Source organism: Ovis aries, chromosome 2, assembly GCF_016772045.2.
Source record: "Ovis aries strain OAR_USU_Benz2616 breed Rambouillet chromosome 2, ARS-UI_Ramb_v3.0, whole genome shotgun sequence".
NCBI classification, from domain to species: domain Eukaryota; kingdom Metazoa; phylum Chordata; class Mammalia; order Artiodactyla; family Bovidae; genus Ovis; species Ovis aries.
Genome location: NC_056055.1, coordinates 119489912 through 119503223, shown reverse-complemented (window position 1 = coordinate 119503223; position 13312 = coordinate 119489912). Strand labels below are relative to the sequence as shown.

General features: G+C 37.5%; 1 protein-coding gene across 41 annotated transcripts in view; it reads left to right on the top strand.

Moving 5' to 3' along the window:
• The window catches only part of PMS1 (PMS1 homolog 1, mismatch repair system component), a 474998-nt gene that overhangs the window by 72379 nt on the left and 389307 nt on the right, over window positions 1-13312 (top strand). For 31 of the 41 annotated variants that reach the window (XR_009599278.1, XR_009599285.1, XR_009599294.1 and 28 more), the window contains 2 exons: window positions 9292-9408; window positions 12698-12820. Coding sequence is in view for 13 of the 41 variants with exons in the window: in XM_060409625.1 (XP_060265608.1) it covers window positions 9292-9408; window positions 12698-12820 (240 nt within the window). In the remaining 28 variants the exon portion in view is untranslated. The remainder of the gene's footprint in view (window positions 1-9291; window positions 9409-12697; window positions 12821-13312) is intronic. The other 10 variants (XR_009599290.1, XR_009599291.1, XR_009599289.1 and 7 more) reach the window with 2 other exon arrangements.

The window sequence follows — 13312 nt, the reverse complement described above, 5'->3', positions numbered from 1 at the left end:
GAGCACTGGAGTGGGTTGCCATTTCCTTCTCTAATACATGAAAATGAAAAGTGAAAGTAAAGTCGCTCAGTTGTGTCCGACTCTTCGCAACCCCATGGCAGCCCACCAGGCTCCTCCATCCATGGGATCCTCCTGGCAAGAATACTGGAGTGTATGATATAATACTATATATAGAAAATCCTGAAGATGCCCCCAGAAAACTACTAAAACTAATAAATAACTTCAATGAAATTGTAGGTTGCAAAATTCACTTTCATAAACCTGTTGCATATCTATACATTCACAGTAAACTATCAGGGAAATTAAGAAAACTACCCCATTTACAATTGCATCAAAAAGAATAAAATGCCCAGAAATAAACCTAACCAAGGAGGTAATAAAAACCTGTACTCCGAAAACTAGAAGATACTGATGAAAGAAATTGAAGACTATACAAATGGAAAGATAAACCATGTTCATGGATTGGGAGAATCAATATTTTTAAATGACCAGACTTCCCAAAGCAGTTTATGAATCAGTGCAATCCCTATCAAAATACCAATGGCATTTTCCACAGAACTAGAAGAAATAATTCTAAATTCTGTATGGAAACACAGAAGACAAAATAACCAAAACGGTCTTAAGAAGAACAAAGCTGGAGTTATCATGCTCCTTGATTTTACACTATACTACAAAGCTACAGTAATCAAAACAATATGATGTTGGCATGAAACCAGACACAAAGATCAATGGAAGACAGTGGAGTCCAGAAATGAACCCACAAGTACATGGCCATTTGATCTACAACAAAGGAGATAAGAATATACAGGGAAAAGATAGTCTGTTTAATATATGGTGTTGGGAAAACTAGACAGCTACTTGAAAAAGAATCAACTGGACTACTATTTCACACAGTTTACAAAAATAAACTCAAAATGAATAAGACTTACACGTAAGATGTGAAGCTATAAAACTAGAAGAAAACAAGCAGCACACTCATTGGTCTGAGCAATATTTTTTCTCCTCAGGCGAGAAAATGAAAGCAAATATAAAGTAATGGGACTACACTAAAAAGCTTTGCACAGCAAGGGAAACTCAACAAAATGAAAAGTCTTCCTATCAAATGGAAAAAGATATGTCAACAGTATATCTGATAAGGTACTTAATATCCAAAATATACAAAGAACTCAGCATCAGAAACAAATAAATTGATTTAAAAATGGCAGAGGGCCTGAGTAGATGTTTTTCCAGAGAAGTCGTATAGATGACCAACAGACACCTGAAAAGATTCTGAAAATTACCATTCATCAGGAAAATGCAAACCAAAACCACAGTGAGATATCACCTCACATCCATCAGAAAGACTATTATCAAAAAGCAACAAATAACAAGTGCTGGTGAGGTTGTGGAGAAAAGGGAAACTTCATGCACTGCCTCTGGGAATGTAGATTGGTACAGCCACTAAGGAACACAGCATGGAATGCTCTCAGAAAATTAAAAATATAACTATCACGTCACCTCTTCCACTTCTGAGTATTTTTCCAAGAAAATAAAAACACTAACTTGACAAAATATATGCACCCCTTTGTTCATTGCAGCACTATTTACAATAGTCAGTATATGGAAGGACCCTAAATGTCCATTGACAGATACATGGATAAAGAAGATGTAGTATATATACACGTTGGAATACTACCTAGCCATGAGAAAAGAATGAACTCTTACCATTTGCAACTATATAGATGGATATAGAGGGTTTTATGCTAAGAGAGAAAGAACTGTGAAAGAGTAACTATGATTTCACTTAAATGCGGAGCCTAAAAAACAAAAGACCACAGATAACAAGCCAAAAGACTCATGGAGAACCAAGAAGTGATTACCAGAGGGGAGGTGGTGGTGGGATGAAAGTAAAAGGAGACAAAACCAAAAACAGTGACTGTGTGAGCTAAATAATGCTAGTTAACTTGATTGATTCACACTGAGCTACAGAATTTGTTAGCTTTATTATTTCTTCAGATCATATAATATTAATTATGCTAGCTTCTTCCCTGACTATAAACTCAAAATTAAATTCATATATTTTACCCTTTTGTGTAAATTAAATTGTATCCCTACTACAAGATACTCCTGAGACAATCTGTAAGGTCTTCAGCATTGTGTAGCTAAATAAAACTGGATTTTAAAAAAAGAATGAATTGCTAATACAACAATAAAACTTGAAAAAGTTATGCTAAGTGAAGAAACCATTCATTCATAAACAACTGCGTATTGTATGATTCTATTTACATTAAATACTCAAAATAGGCAATTTATAAAGACAGATTAGTGAGGTTCTCAGGCAAAGTGCAGAGACATGCGGAATGACTGCTAATGGGTACAGGGTTTCCTTTTGCAATGGTAAAATTGTTTTAAAAGATTAGATTGTGGTGATTTAGTTGCACAACTCTAAATATACTAAAAACCATTGAATTGTATACTTAAATTGTATCGTGTGTTAATTCTATTATAACGCAACTGTTATTTTAAAGAAAAGAAAGAAAAGCAAAGGCTGCTTTGGCTTTCCTAAAATAATAGAGATCCGTGTAGTGGTATGACGACCAGCAGTCTTTATATTTAAGAACAAAGAGCTAGTTTTCAGCGCCATTAGGATTACTTTAGAAAAATGTATTCATTTGCTCACTCCTTCAGCAAATTGTTTACTGGACCCTTCTAAGTACTTGACACTGTTTCTGGTACTATGGATTCAGTCACATTCCCAATTCCCCTTCCTCTTCATGTGTGGTGAGTCACCCGGTCGCATCGAGTCTATTTCATGCCCTTCAGTCTATCTCTGCTGTCTTGTACTCTTAGCAGTGTGCTTAGTTCTGTTACCCCGTCCAGTATTTCTTAGCCATGGTGTTAATGTTAGTAGAATACCAAAGTTCACACATGTTTTATCTTTTAAAAAATTAGAGAAGTAATCGTGAACCGTGAACTTCCTGATGTTCAAGCTGGTTTTAGAAAAGGCAGAAGAACCAGAGATCAAATTGCCAACATCCGCTGGATTATGGAAAAAGCAAGAGAGTTCCAGAAAAACATCTATTTCTGCTTTATTGACTATGTCAAAGCCTTTGACTGTGTAGATCACAATAAACTGTGGAAAATTCTGAAAGAGATGGGAATACAGACCACCTGACCTGCCTCTTGAGAAATCTGTATGCAGGTCAGGAAGCAACAGTTAGAACTGGACATGGAACAACAGACTGGTTTCATATAGGAAAAGGAGTACGTCAAGGCTGCATATTGTCACCCTGCTTATTTAACTTCTATGCAGAGTGCGACTGGAAGAAACACAAGCTGGAATCAAGATTGCTGGGAGAAATATCAATAACCTCAGATATGCAGATGACACCACCCTTATGGCAGAAAGTGAAGAGGAACTCAAAAGCCTCTTGATGAAAGTGAAAGAGGAGCGTGAAAAAGTTGGCTTAAAGCTCAACATTCAGAAAACGAAGATCATGGCATCTGGTCCCATCACTCCATGGGAAATAGATGGAGAAACAGTGGAAACAGTGTCAGACTTTATTTTTGGGGGCTCCAAAATCACTGCAGATGGTGATTGCAGCCATGAAATTAAAAGACGCTTACTCCTTGGAAGAAAAGTTATGGCCAACCTAGATAGCATATTCAAAAGCAGAGACATTACTTTGCCAACTAAGGTCCGTCTAGTCAAGGCTATGGTTTTTCCAGTAGTCGTGTATGGATGTGAGAGTTGGACTGTGAAGAAGGCTGAGCACCAAAGAATTGATGCTTTTGAAGTGTGGTGTTGGAGAAGACTCTTGAGAGTCCCTTGGACTGCATTGAGATCCAACCAGTCCATTCTGAAGGAGATCAGCCCTTGGGATTTCTTTGGAAGGAATGATGCTAAAGCTGAAACTCCAGTACTTTGGCCACCTCATGCGAAGAGTTGACTCATTGGAAAAGACTCTGATGCTGGGAGGGATTGGGGGCAGGAGGAGAAGGGGACGACTGAGGATGAGATGGCTGGATGGCATCACCGACTCGATGGATGTGAGTCTGAGTGAACTCTGGGAGCTGGTGATGGACAGGGAGGCCTGGCGTGCTGCGATTCATGGGGTCGCAAAGAGTCAGACACAACTGAGCAACTGAACTGAACTGAACTGAACTGAATCTTGTAAATGTCACTTTTACTGACTTGCATTCCATTGTATTTTTGTGAGTGGAAGAGAAAGCAGCACTGTTACATCTCATGTGCCAGAAATAACACACCATCTTCAGTGCCTATGAGAATATCTCGTGACTCTGAACCTCATCCATTTTGTATGTGCTCAGTAAAATTTGAGATTCTCTGAGTTGAAATATTACAGTCACAGTTTTTAATCCATATTGCTTTAGTTGAAGGTCTCACTAAATCACTCTTGCCAAAGATCTTTTTTTAAATTGACATAAATTCTTCTTTTATATTTGACATAAAACTGTAATTTAAGACGTATAACATGTTGACTTGATACATTTATATTATAATATGATTGCCATTGTAGCAGTAATTGCATCTCTGTCACATTAATTTTTCTTTTTAGTGGTTGGAGTAATTAGGTTTATTAGTCTCTCAGCAAGTTTGAGGGTTATAATACATAATTGTTGTCTGCATTCACTGTATTGTACATTAGATCACTAGGACTTACTTACTACTCTTTGCAAGTCTGTACTCTTAAATAATAGCTGTCCTATCCCCCTAACCCTTATGCCCTGATAACTACCAATCTTACTTTGTTTCTATGAGTTTGTTATTAGATTCTACATAGGAGTGATCTGTTCAGTTCCGTCCCTCAGTTGTGTCCAACTCTTTGTGACCCCATGGACTGCAGCACGCCAGACTCCCCGTCCATCACCAGTTTCAAGAGCTTGCTGAAACTTACGTTCATCGAGTCAGTGATGCCATCCAACCATCTCATCCTCTGTCGTCCCCTTCTCCTCCCGCCTTCAATCTTTCCCAGCATCAGGGTCTTGTTCAGTGAGTCAGTTCTTCACATCAGGCAGCCCAAGTGTTGAAGTTTCAGCTTCAGCATCAGTCCTTCCAGTGAATATTCAGGACTGATTTCCTTTAGGATTGATTCGTTGGATCTCCTTGCAGTCCAAGGGACTCTCAAGAGTCTTCTCCAACACCACAGTTCTTTGGCATTCAGCTTTCTGTATAGTCCAGCTCTCACATCCATACATGACTACTAGAAAAACCATAGCTTCGACTAGACAGACCTTTGTCAGCAAAGTAATGCCTCTGCTATTAAAATATGCTAAGTTTGTCATAGCTTTTCTTCCAAGGAGCAGGCATCTTTTAATTTCATGGCTTCAGTTACCATCTGCAGTGATTCTGGAGCCTAAGAAAATAAAGTCTCTCACTGTTTCCATTGTTTCCCATATATTTGCCATGAAGTGTTGGGACTGGATGCCATGATCTTAGTTTTTTGAATGTTGAGTTCTAAGCCAACTTTTTCACTCTCCTGTTTCACTTTCATCAAGAGGCTCTTTAGTTCTTCTTCACTTTCTGCCATAAGGGGGGTGTCATCTGCATATCTGAGGTTATTAATATTTCTCCTGCAGTCTTGATTCCAGCTTGTGCTTCATTCAGTCTGGCGTTTCACATGAAGTATTCTGTATGTAAGTTAAATAAACAGGGTGACAATAGACAGCCTTGACATACTCCTTTCCCGGTTTGCAGCTAGTCTGTTGTTCCATGTCTGGTTCTTCCTGCTGCATATGAGTAATGTCACACAGTATTTGTTTTTGTCTCACTTATCTCACTTAGCAGAAAGTCCTCAAGGTCCAAAGATCCATATCTGATCATGGTATTTTTCCCAATTAGGTTTGTCCATTGATTCTGCACTGTGGATAAAAGAAATTGTAAACTTCTTTATTTACCTGACGTGCTAGGTCATTCATGATCTTGTTCTTGTGTATCTAATATCTGTCTAGCTTCATCTCCAGCAAGGCATATCTCTATGCTTTCATGCCTTTGCATATGCTCACATATGTACCAATCACAAATGCCCTTCCTATAACTTGTGGGTGTCAAACTCTTCTCAGGTCTCACCACACACCCAAGTGCTCTGTGAAGTAGACTTAGGTTTCATCTACAGTGTTCCCACTATATTTTATATTTGCAGTTTTCATAATGCATTATAATTATTTTAATACCTCATTCTCCTTTTGTATTTTTAGCTCCTTGAAAGCTGGGACTTTGTCCTCCTGTCTTTGTATTCCCAGCTTTTAGGATTCCCAGGAATCTACTACAAAGTAGATGTTTAATGAATATTTGCTGAATAAATTTAGAATTTTCTCCAAAAATTTTAATTTAACCAGAGCATTTATATATTATGTGATGAAATTAAAGATTAAACATACTTACATGACAGCCTATGTTTCCTCTAGCAGTTCCAATTTTAGAGAGTCTAGATTCTTGAACTGTTAATGTAGTTACCAAGACATAATTTTTTGTTGAAAAATATACACATTGAAGCTATATGTTAATTTTTAAATTTTTACAATTTATTTTTCCATTTGATTCCATGTACTTTAAAAAAATTTTCCAATTAAAGTCTTTTTTTCTAATTCAGATCACTTTCAAAACAATAGATAATGAAAAATTGGCATGTACAACAGAAAAATACCTACATTTTAGTTCTGTCATTTTACTGTGCACTTTGGGACAAATAACTGCATATCTGTATTTATATGAATATTAATAAATAAAAATTATTGGAAACTTAGAAATCCTTAGGTATAAGGATTATCAATAATCTTGTCAATAATAAGATTAGGATTGGTACTGACAGACTGTACTCTCAAAAATATTCTGACTCTATGATGCTCTGAGAGTAGCTCCCAATCTTTTTGGACTTCTGTTATTCTGGTTTCTTTGATATGGAGACCCTTCTTTTACTCCTTGTCCTTCTAACAGTAGATTATTTATTTAACTTTAAATGAATTTTTAAAATAATTTTGAGAATGTATTAGTACTCTTAAGAAACTGGAGATTTTATAACATATCACATATTCATCCATGAAAATACATTTGTCAAAGACACTATTTGAGAATTCCCAGTTAGGATCTGGAGTTGGCTTTAACTTATTACTACCTTTGACCGGTGAGAAAACAGATATTGGCAAAGTAAAAGTTTGGAGCCAGAAAGATTATGTATAAATCATTATTCTTTGGGTAAATAAATCTCTTTGAGCCTCAGTTTCCTCATCTGCAAAATGAAATACTAATACCTGCCTGAAATGGTTGTGAAAATTAACGGTTTCTATGATGGTAGTTAGTGCCTACTAAGTAAATTTTTCATAAATTGTAACTCCTACTTGCTTAGTATTAATGAAACCCGGGGAATAGATAAAAGGGTTTCCTGTTATACTAATTATTGGGTAATTGGTCTTCTTAAGCAGTTGTTACACTGTTTTCCCAAGGAGATTGGTCTTTGAGATTCTGAAAACAAAAATGGCTTACAGATGTACAGATCAAGAAGCAGAGTCAGGGACTGTTGTCAGCTTGTCCTTCACTACTATCCCCTGATATGCCAGTTAAAGAACAACATAAATTCATTTGCTTCCCCTTTCATTTTATTATGTATAATATTGTTAGTATTTTTTCCTGCCTACATAGGTTCCTGGTTATGTTAAGGAATTCATTTGGCTAGGATCCTTTGATCTAGCCAGTCAGAATGTCTCTCTTTTAAACTTTCTCCACAACCAGGTATTTAAATCAGTGTCATTTTGCAAATAACCTTTTGTGATAAGTAACAAATAACCTTTCTACATTACAAAAAAAAAGAGGGAGAGAGAAAGAATGAACAAAGGAGAACGTTCTCAGTTCCCTCCGTTTGATTCTACAAGCCTGCTTGTGTAAACCCATTTTCCCTCACTGCTTTTTATTCAAGTGTATCATCAAGAGCTTTCCTTGATCCACCTGCCTCCAGTTACTGCTATCCACTTTACAGCCAAACTTCCTAAAAGAGCTGTCCCTTTCATGTGTTTTCTGTATAGTCACTATCCAGTAACTAAAATTTGGCTTCATTTACTCTAGAATTGCTTTCACTGCTGATTGCTAAATCCTGTGGCCATGTCTCTCTCCTTGCGGTGAGCAGTGGCTGCTTTCTCGTTCTGGCGCACGGGCTTCTTGTTGTGGTGGCTTCTCCTGTTGCGGAGCACGGGCTCTAGGGCACCGGGCTTCATTCATTGTGGCACGTGGGCTTCTTAGTTGTAGCGCATGGCTTTGTTGCTCTGCGGCATGTGGGATCTTCGTGAATCAGGGATCAACCTGTGTTTCCTGCATTGACAGGCAGGTTCTTTATCACTGAGCCACCAGGGAAGCCCTGCTCCTTCCTGAAACACCTTCCTTGGTCAGTGCACCATGCTGCCCTGACTCTTCTTGCCTCTGTGGTCAGTGCTTTCCAGTCTCGTCCTCTTCCTCTGCCTGACTCTTGAGTGCTGGCATTTTCTCCTAAGTCCTTTACACATTTTCTGTAGGACTTAAGACTTCTAAGTGAGTATTTGTTGAATGAATGTGTCTGTATGTTGATGGTTTCTCAGGAGATTTGACTATAACTGAACCTCATTAACTGGAAAAATTTCAGTATGTTACAACATGCAATTCACAGCCACACTTCAGTGCTGTCTCTCTGGGCCATCATTCTCTTAAGCTATCCTACTACATGCTTATAGTGAAAAAAATACAAGTCCATTATTCAGCCTTTCTGTCTGTGAGGTTTAGTTAGCTTTTTAAAAGTTCTCTGTATATAAATGGTAATTTTAAAAAGCATGCATTACCCTAAATTTTTATACCAGGTTAACTGTTTACAGAAATTTTATAGCATTGATGTCCTTCCTCAATAAAACAGTAATGTTTACTTGAAGTAGCAATTTAATTTAAATACACTCTGCAATATATATTCTGAAGTTTAGGATTAGAAGGGGGGAGAAAATTAATATTTAATAAAATTGTTTCATGCCATGCTCTGGCCTCTGTGTTTACCTACATCGTATATGTTCATCTTCCAACACTCTGGGAGATAAGTATTCTTAGTCAGCTTGTAGAGAAAACAAAATTGAGGTTAAGGTAAGTTAAAATAGACTCTACACTACAGGATATACAGCTACTGAAACTCAGAACCAGACTTCTCTCAAACTTTATAGCCTATAGATACCTTATAAATGATACAGAAAGGGATGAATGCCAAATACAGAAATATATTGTGTAAGTACTTGAGTTTACTAAATCCAGGTTGTGCTAAAAGCTGTCTGTCGTTTTGTCCCTAGGCAATTATTTGGCAGAAAACTAGAGTATCGGATCATAAAATGGCTCTCATGTCTGTTCTGGGGACGGCTGTTATGGGCAATATGGAATCCTTTCAGTACCACTGTGAAGAATCTCAGGTATACAACAGAGATGTTCTTTAATAATTCTAATTTACCACTGAAGCTGTTTAATTATTTCCTTTTTGTCGAGTTGAGGTAGGAAGAAGTGTCTCTTTAAAAATTTTAATGACAAAGGATGTATAAGCCCATATTAAATCTCTTTTCCCTGCCCTACTTCCTATTTTTATCTCTTCTGTTTATTGTTTTTAAGTATCGTGGTTACATTAATTGTTTAAATGATTTTCAATTTAGAATCTTCATCTCTTTGCTTTCCTCAGTGAAGAAGCGGAGTTGAGCCCTCTTACCTTTGTTTTCCCTTTCCCACCTTGAGTGTGTCTTCCAGCTTTATTTTCTGGCCTGTCGGTGCTAGAGTCTCTTCGGCCCTGTAACGCTGGATGTGGCTGCTAACCCTCCCAGTCTTGCTTGCTCGCTCGCTGTAGTGCCCGCTCCACTCTCATGTCATCTAGCTTCAGAACCTGTGTCTTACGTAACCATCTTATATTTGAAGATTCATTTTAAAAGTTGAAAACTTATACAGACTATACATTATTATGACTTCTTTTCTTTTTTATAATTTGTTGCAGTCTCTTAGCTACTAGTTCCCCTCCTATTCTCTTGTACAATATTGAGTTCTTAATAATTATCATTTTATTAGTGTCTTGGATGGAGCTTGTGCTCAGTTAATGTATTAAGAATTCTCTCTGTGAGTCTGAGTGAACTCCGGGAGTTGGTGATGGACAGGGAGGCCTGGCATGCTGTGGTTCATGGGGTCGCAAAGAGTCGGACACAACTGAGTGACTGAACTGAACTAAAGGCAGGTAGCCATGATCTGACTTGGGTCTGTTTTTTGGAGCACTCTTAATAGTTGTTTAATAATTTAGACACTAGTGTCACTTTGGACTGGTCCTAGCTGACTTGGGATAATAAGGATACTGTCTAAATTTTGCTGGGTTCTCTGTGGTTTCCTAGAACTTTGTTGCCCATGCTGGTAACCCAGGAAGCTTGTGACAGGAGTTTCAGACCTGCTACCTGTGTTGTGCTTTAGAGAGTCTACCTGTCATAGTTTGGTCTGAAGACCAGCAGCATCAGTATTGCTTGGAAACTTGTTAGTTTGACAGACTGAGTAGGAGACAGAGGTCTTTACTTTGGTAAAGGAGTACAAGAGAAGCTATTGGACAGCAGCATGAAAGTGAGCTGAAATATTTTATCAAGTTTTGAATGTGGTAAGATTAAGAAAATTTGTGTGAGCATTTGGAGACGAAAGAAATAAAGGCTGTACGTCTATATCTTAGCATCACTGGTGTATGTTGTATAGATGGGAATGAAATTACTCAGATGGGATAGAGAGCAAGAAAAAGGAGTCTGATGAGGAGACTGAGGGAGACTATCACCCTTATAGGCTGTAAGCAAAGGGAGAGAAAATCCCCCTAAAGAGGAAGTTTCAGAGAGGAAGTAGAAAATCCAAAAGAGAAGGCTGAAACAGTGTCATGCTTCCCAAAGGAGAGAGTTCCCATTGGTGTCAGGGTCTGCAGAGATTCAAGTAGACACTTAGTAGAACTAAGTGTCACTGAGGTAGAAGCTAGATGATAGAAGGCTGGAGATGAAGGGAGGGAAAGAAGGGTTCATAGTTGAAGAACAATCAGGGGAGTATTCCTTTGTTTATATTTTGCCTTTGATTTTCCTTTCGCTTTTTACTTGAGTGATACTTGGGTATAGAATCTTATAAGGCCTATCTTATTTTTTATTTTGTTGCACTGATTTGGTCTCTTACAGAGATTTTTTTCCCCCCACAAACTAGCCTGATTTTCACTTATTGTAACATTTTATAAGACTTTGCCATTTGATTTTAGTTTTCCATATAACTTACCATATGTTCGTTCTTAAGGTTATCTATCTTAAGCCATTTTTAAAGCTCAGTATTTGGAAGTAATACTATTTATTCAGTGGCCAACCAAGATGGTGTGGAAGAAAAACACTAGCAATGTTACTGATGTTTTCTTCATTGTAATCTTTATTTTTACCTATTCTGGTTTGGTTTTTTTTTTTTCCATCAACAAGCCCAGTAAGTCTTTCAGAGGCTGAACAGCTCTCCCTGATGCTCAGCAGGTGCTTTAAGAAGGCTCTCATATTACTTGGTAAATGATGCAACCATTTATAAGGGTTGTGAAGTTTTATAGTCAATGAAGTAGTTTCATTTTATAATGGATTATCTTGCTCTGTGTATTAACTTTTTTTTAAATTGGCACAGTTTGGCAATGTGACAATAACGCACTTAGTGTTCTAAAGTCGGTAATGCATCCACCTCCTTAAACACTTATTTCCAAGGGCAGGGATAGCCACAGACTTAGGTGGCAGCCTACAGCCTATGTTGGTAAGGAGCCTCATGGTTTCTGCTTAACTAAAAATAGCAAACCCTCTGACACTCTTGCTTTTTTAAACCTAAGCAGAAAATTTCTCACTATTACTGTTTCTTAACAGGTTAGTTAAACATCTGATTCCAGTTGTTTCAGATAAGAGATGATTATAGGCCTGTATTTTGAATAATTTGACCAAGATCATATTAGTAGAGCAGCCGGAGTTTAAACCATTTCAGTCTGGCTCTGTGCTGTATTCCTAACAGTTCTTTGCATTATCTCCAAAAGTAGGAGCATTTTCCTTGCTTTCTGTTCACTAAATCTCTCTCCCTTCTCACTGGTATTTTTTCTAGGATCCTTCTCTATTTTACCCCTCCTTTTCAAACATTTGTGAAATAGTTCTCTAAACAAAAATGAAGATAAAGTACAACATTGCAGTGTATCAAAGAGTAAAAGATCTTTTTTTCCCTCAGTAATGAAAAACTAGTCAGATTGACTTCATGGCATACTCAAATAAAGATAGAAATAGCTACTTCTTCACAGAAAATGGTGGCTGAAAAGAAAAGGATGAACAGCTGGAGTAAAGTTACAATATAAGGAAAGGAAATTTTTTGAAAATAGTAGGAAATAGGGTTGAGCAGAGAGCAGCAGTATTTATACTGTATGTCCTATGACAAAGAGATATGTATTCATGAAATTTCAATGAATGCCAGTTTTCCCTTAAAATTCCAAGAAGGGAAAGTTAGCTGAGAACACCAATTTAACATGCTTCAGTAATTTAAGTTTAATGCTCATGACCTGGTTATCAAGGAGTATATGGCTCTTTAGACCTTAAAATGAAAATCCATTTGTTAATTTTGTTTATACCTTTAAATGTGTATAACCAGATCCATGGACTCATGTTTACTGTTGACATTGCATATCAGTACTATAATTATTTATTACAATTATAGATTTTTCTAAGTGGATTTCTTCCAAAGCATGATGCAGACCACTCTTGCACAAGTCTTTCAACCCCAGAAAGGAGTTTCATCTTTATAAACAGTCGACCAGTACACCAAAAAGATATATTGAAGGTAATCTTTTTAAGAAAAAAGTAATTTGTCAGCTTCTTATAAGGACTACTTGTAAGAATTTGTTCTAAAATAAGGAAAAGGAAAAATAGATATAGTATGGCACTTCCCTAGTGGCTCAGATGATTAAGAATCTGCCTGCAATGTAGGAGACCTGGGTTCAATCCCTGGGTTAGGAAGATCCCCTGTAGTAGGGAATGGTTACCCACTCCAGTATTCTTGCCTGGAGGATTCCATAGACAGAGGAGCCTGGCAGGCTACAAAAAGTCAGACACAACTGAACAACTAACACTTCACTTTCACCTTACATATGACTCTTCACAACAATTCTATGGTGAATTATTATCCTTATTTATAGTGAAGAAGGTCTTCTCTTATGGCTCAGCTGCTAAAGAATCCACCTGCAGTGCGGGAGACCTGGGTTCGATCCCTGGGTTGAGAAGATCCCCTGGAGAAGGGAAAGGCCACCCACTCCAGTATTCTGGCCTAGAGAAT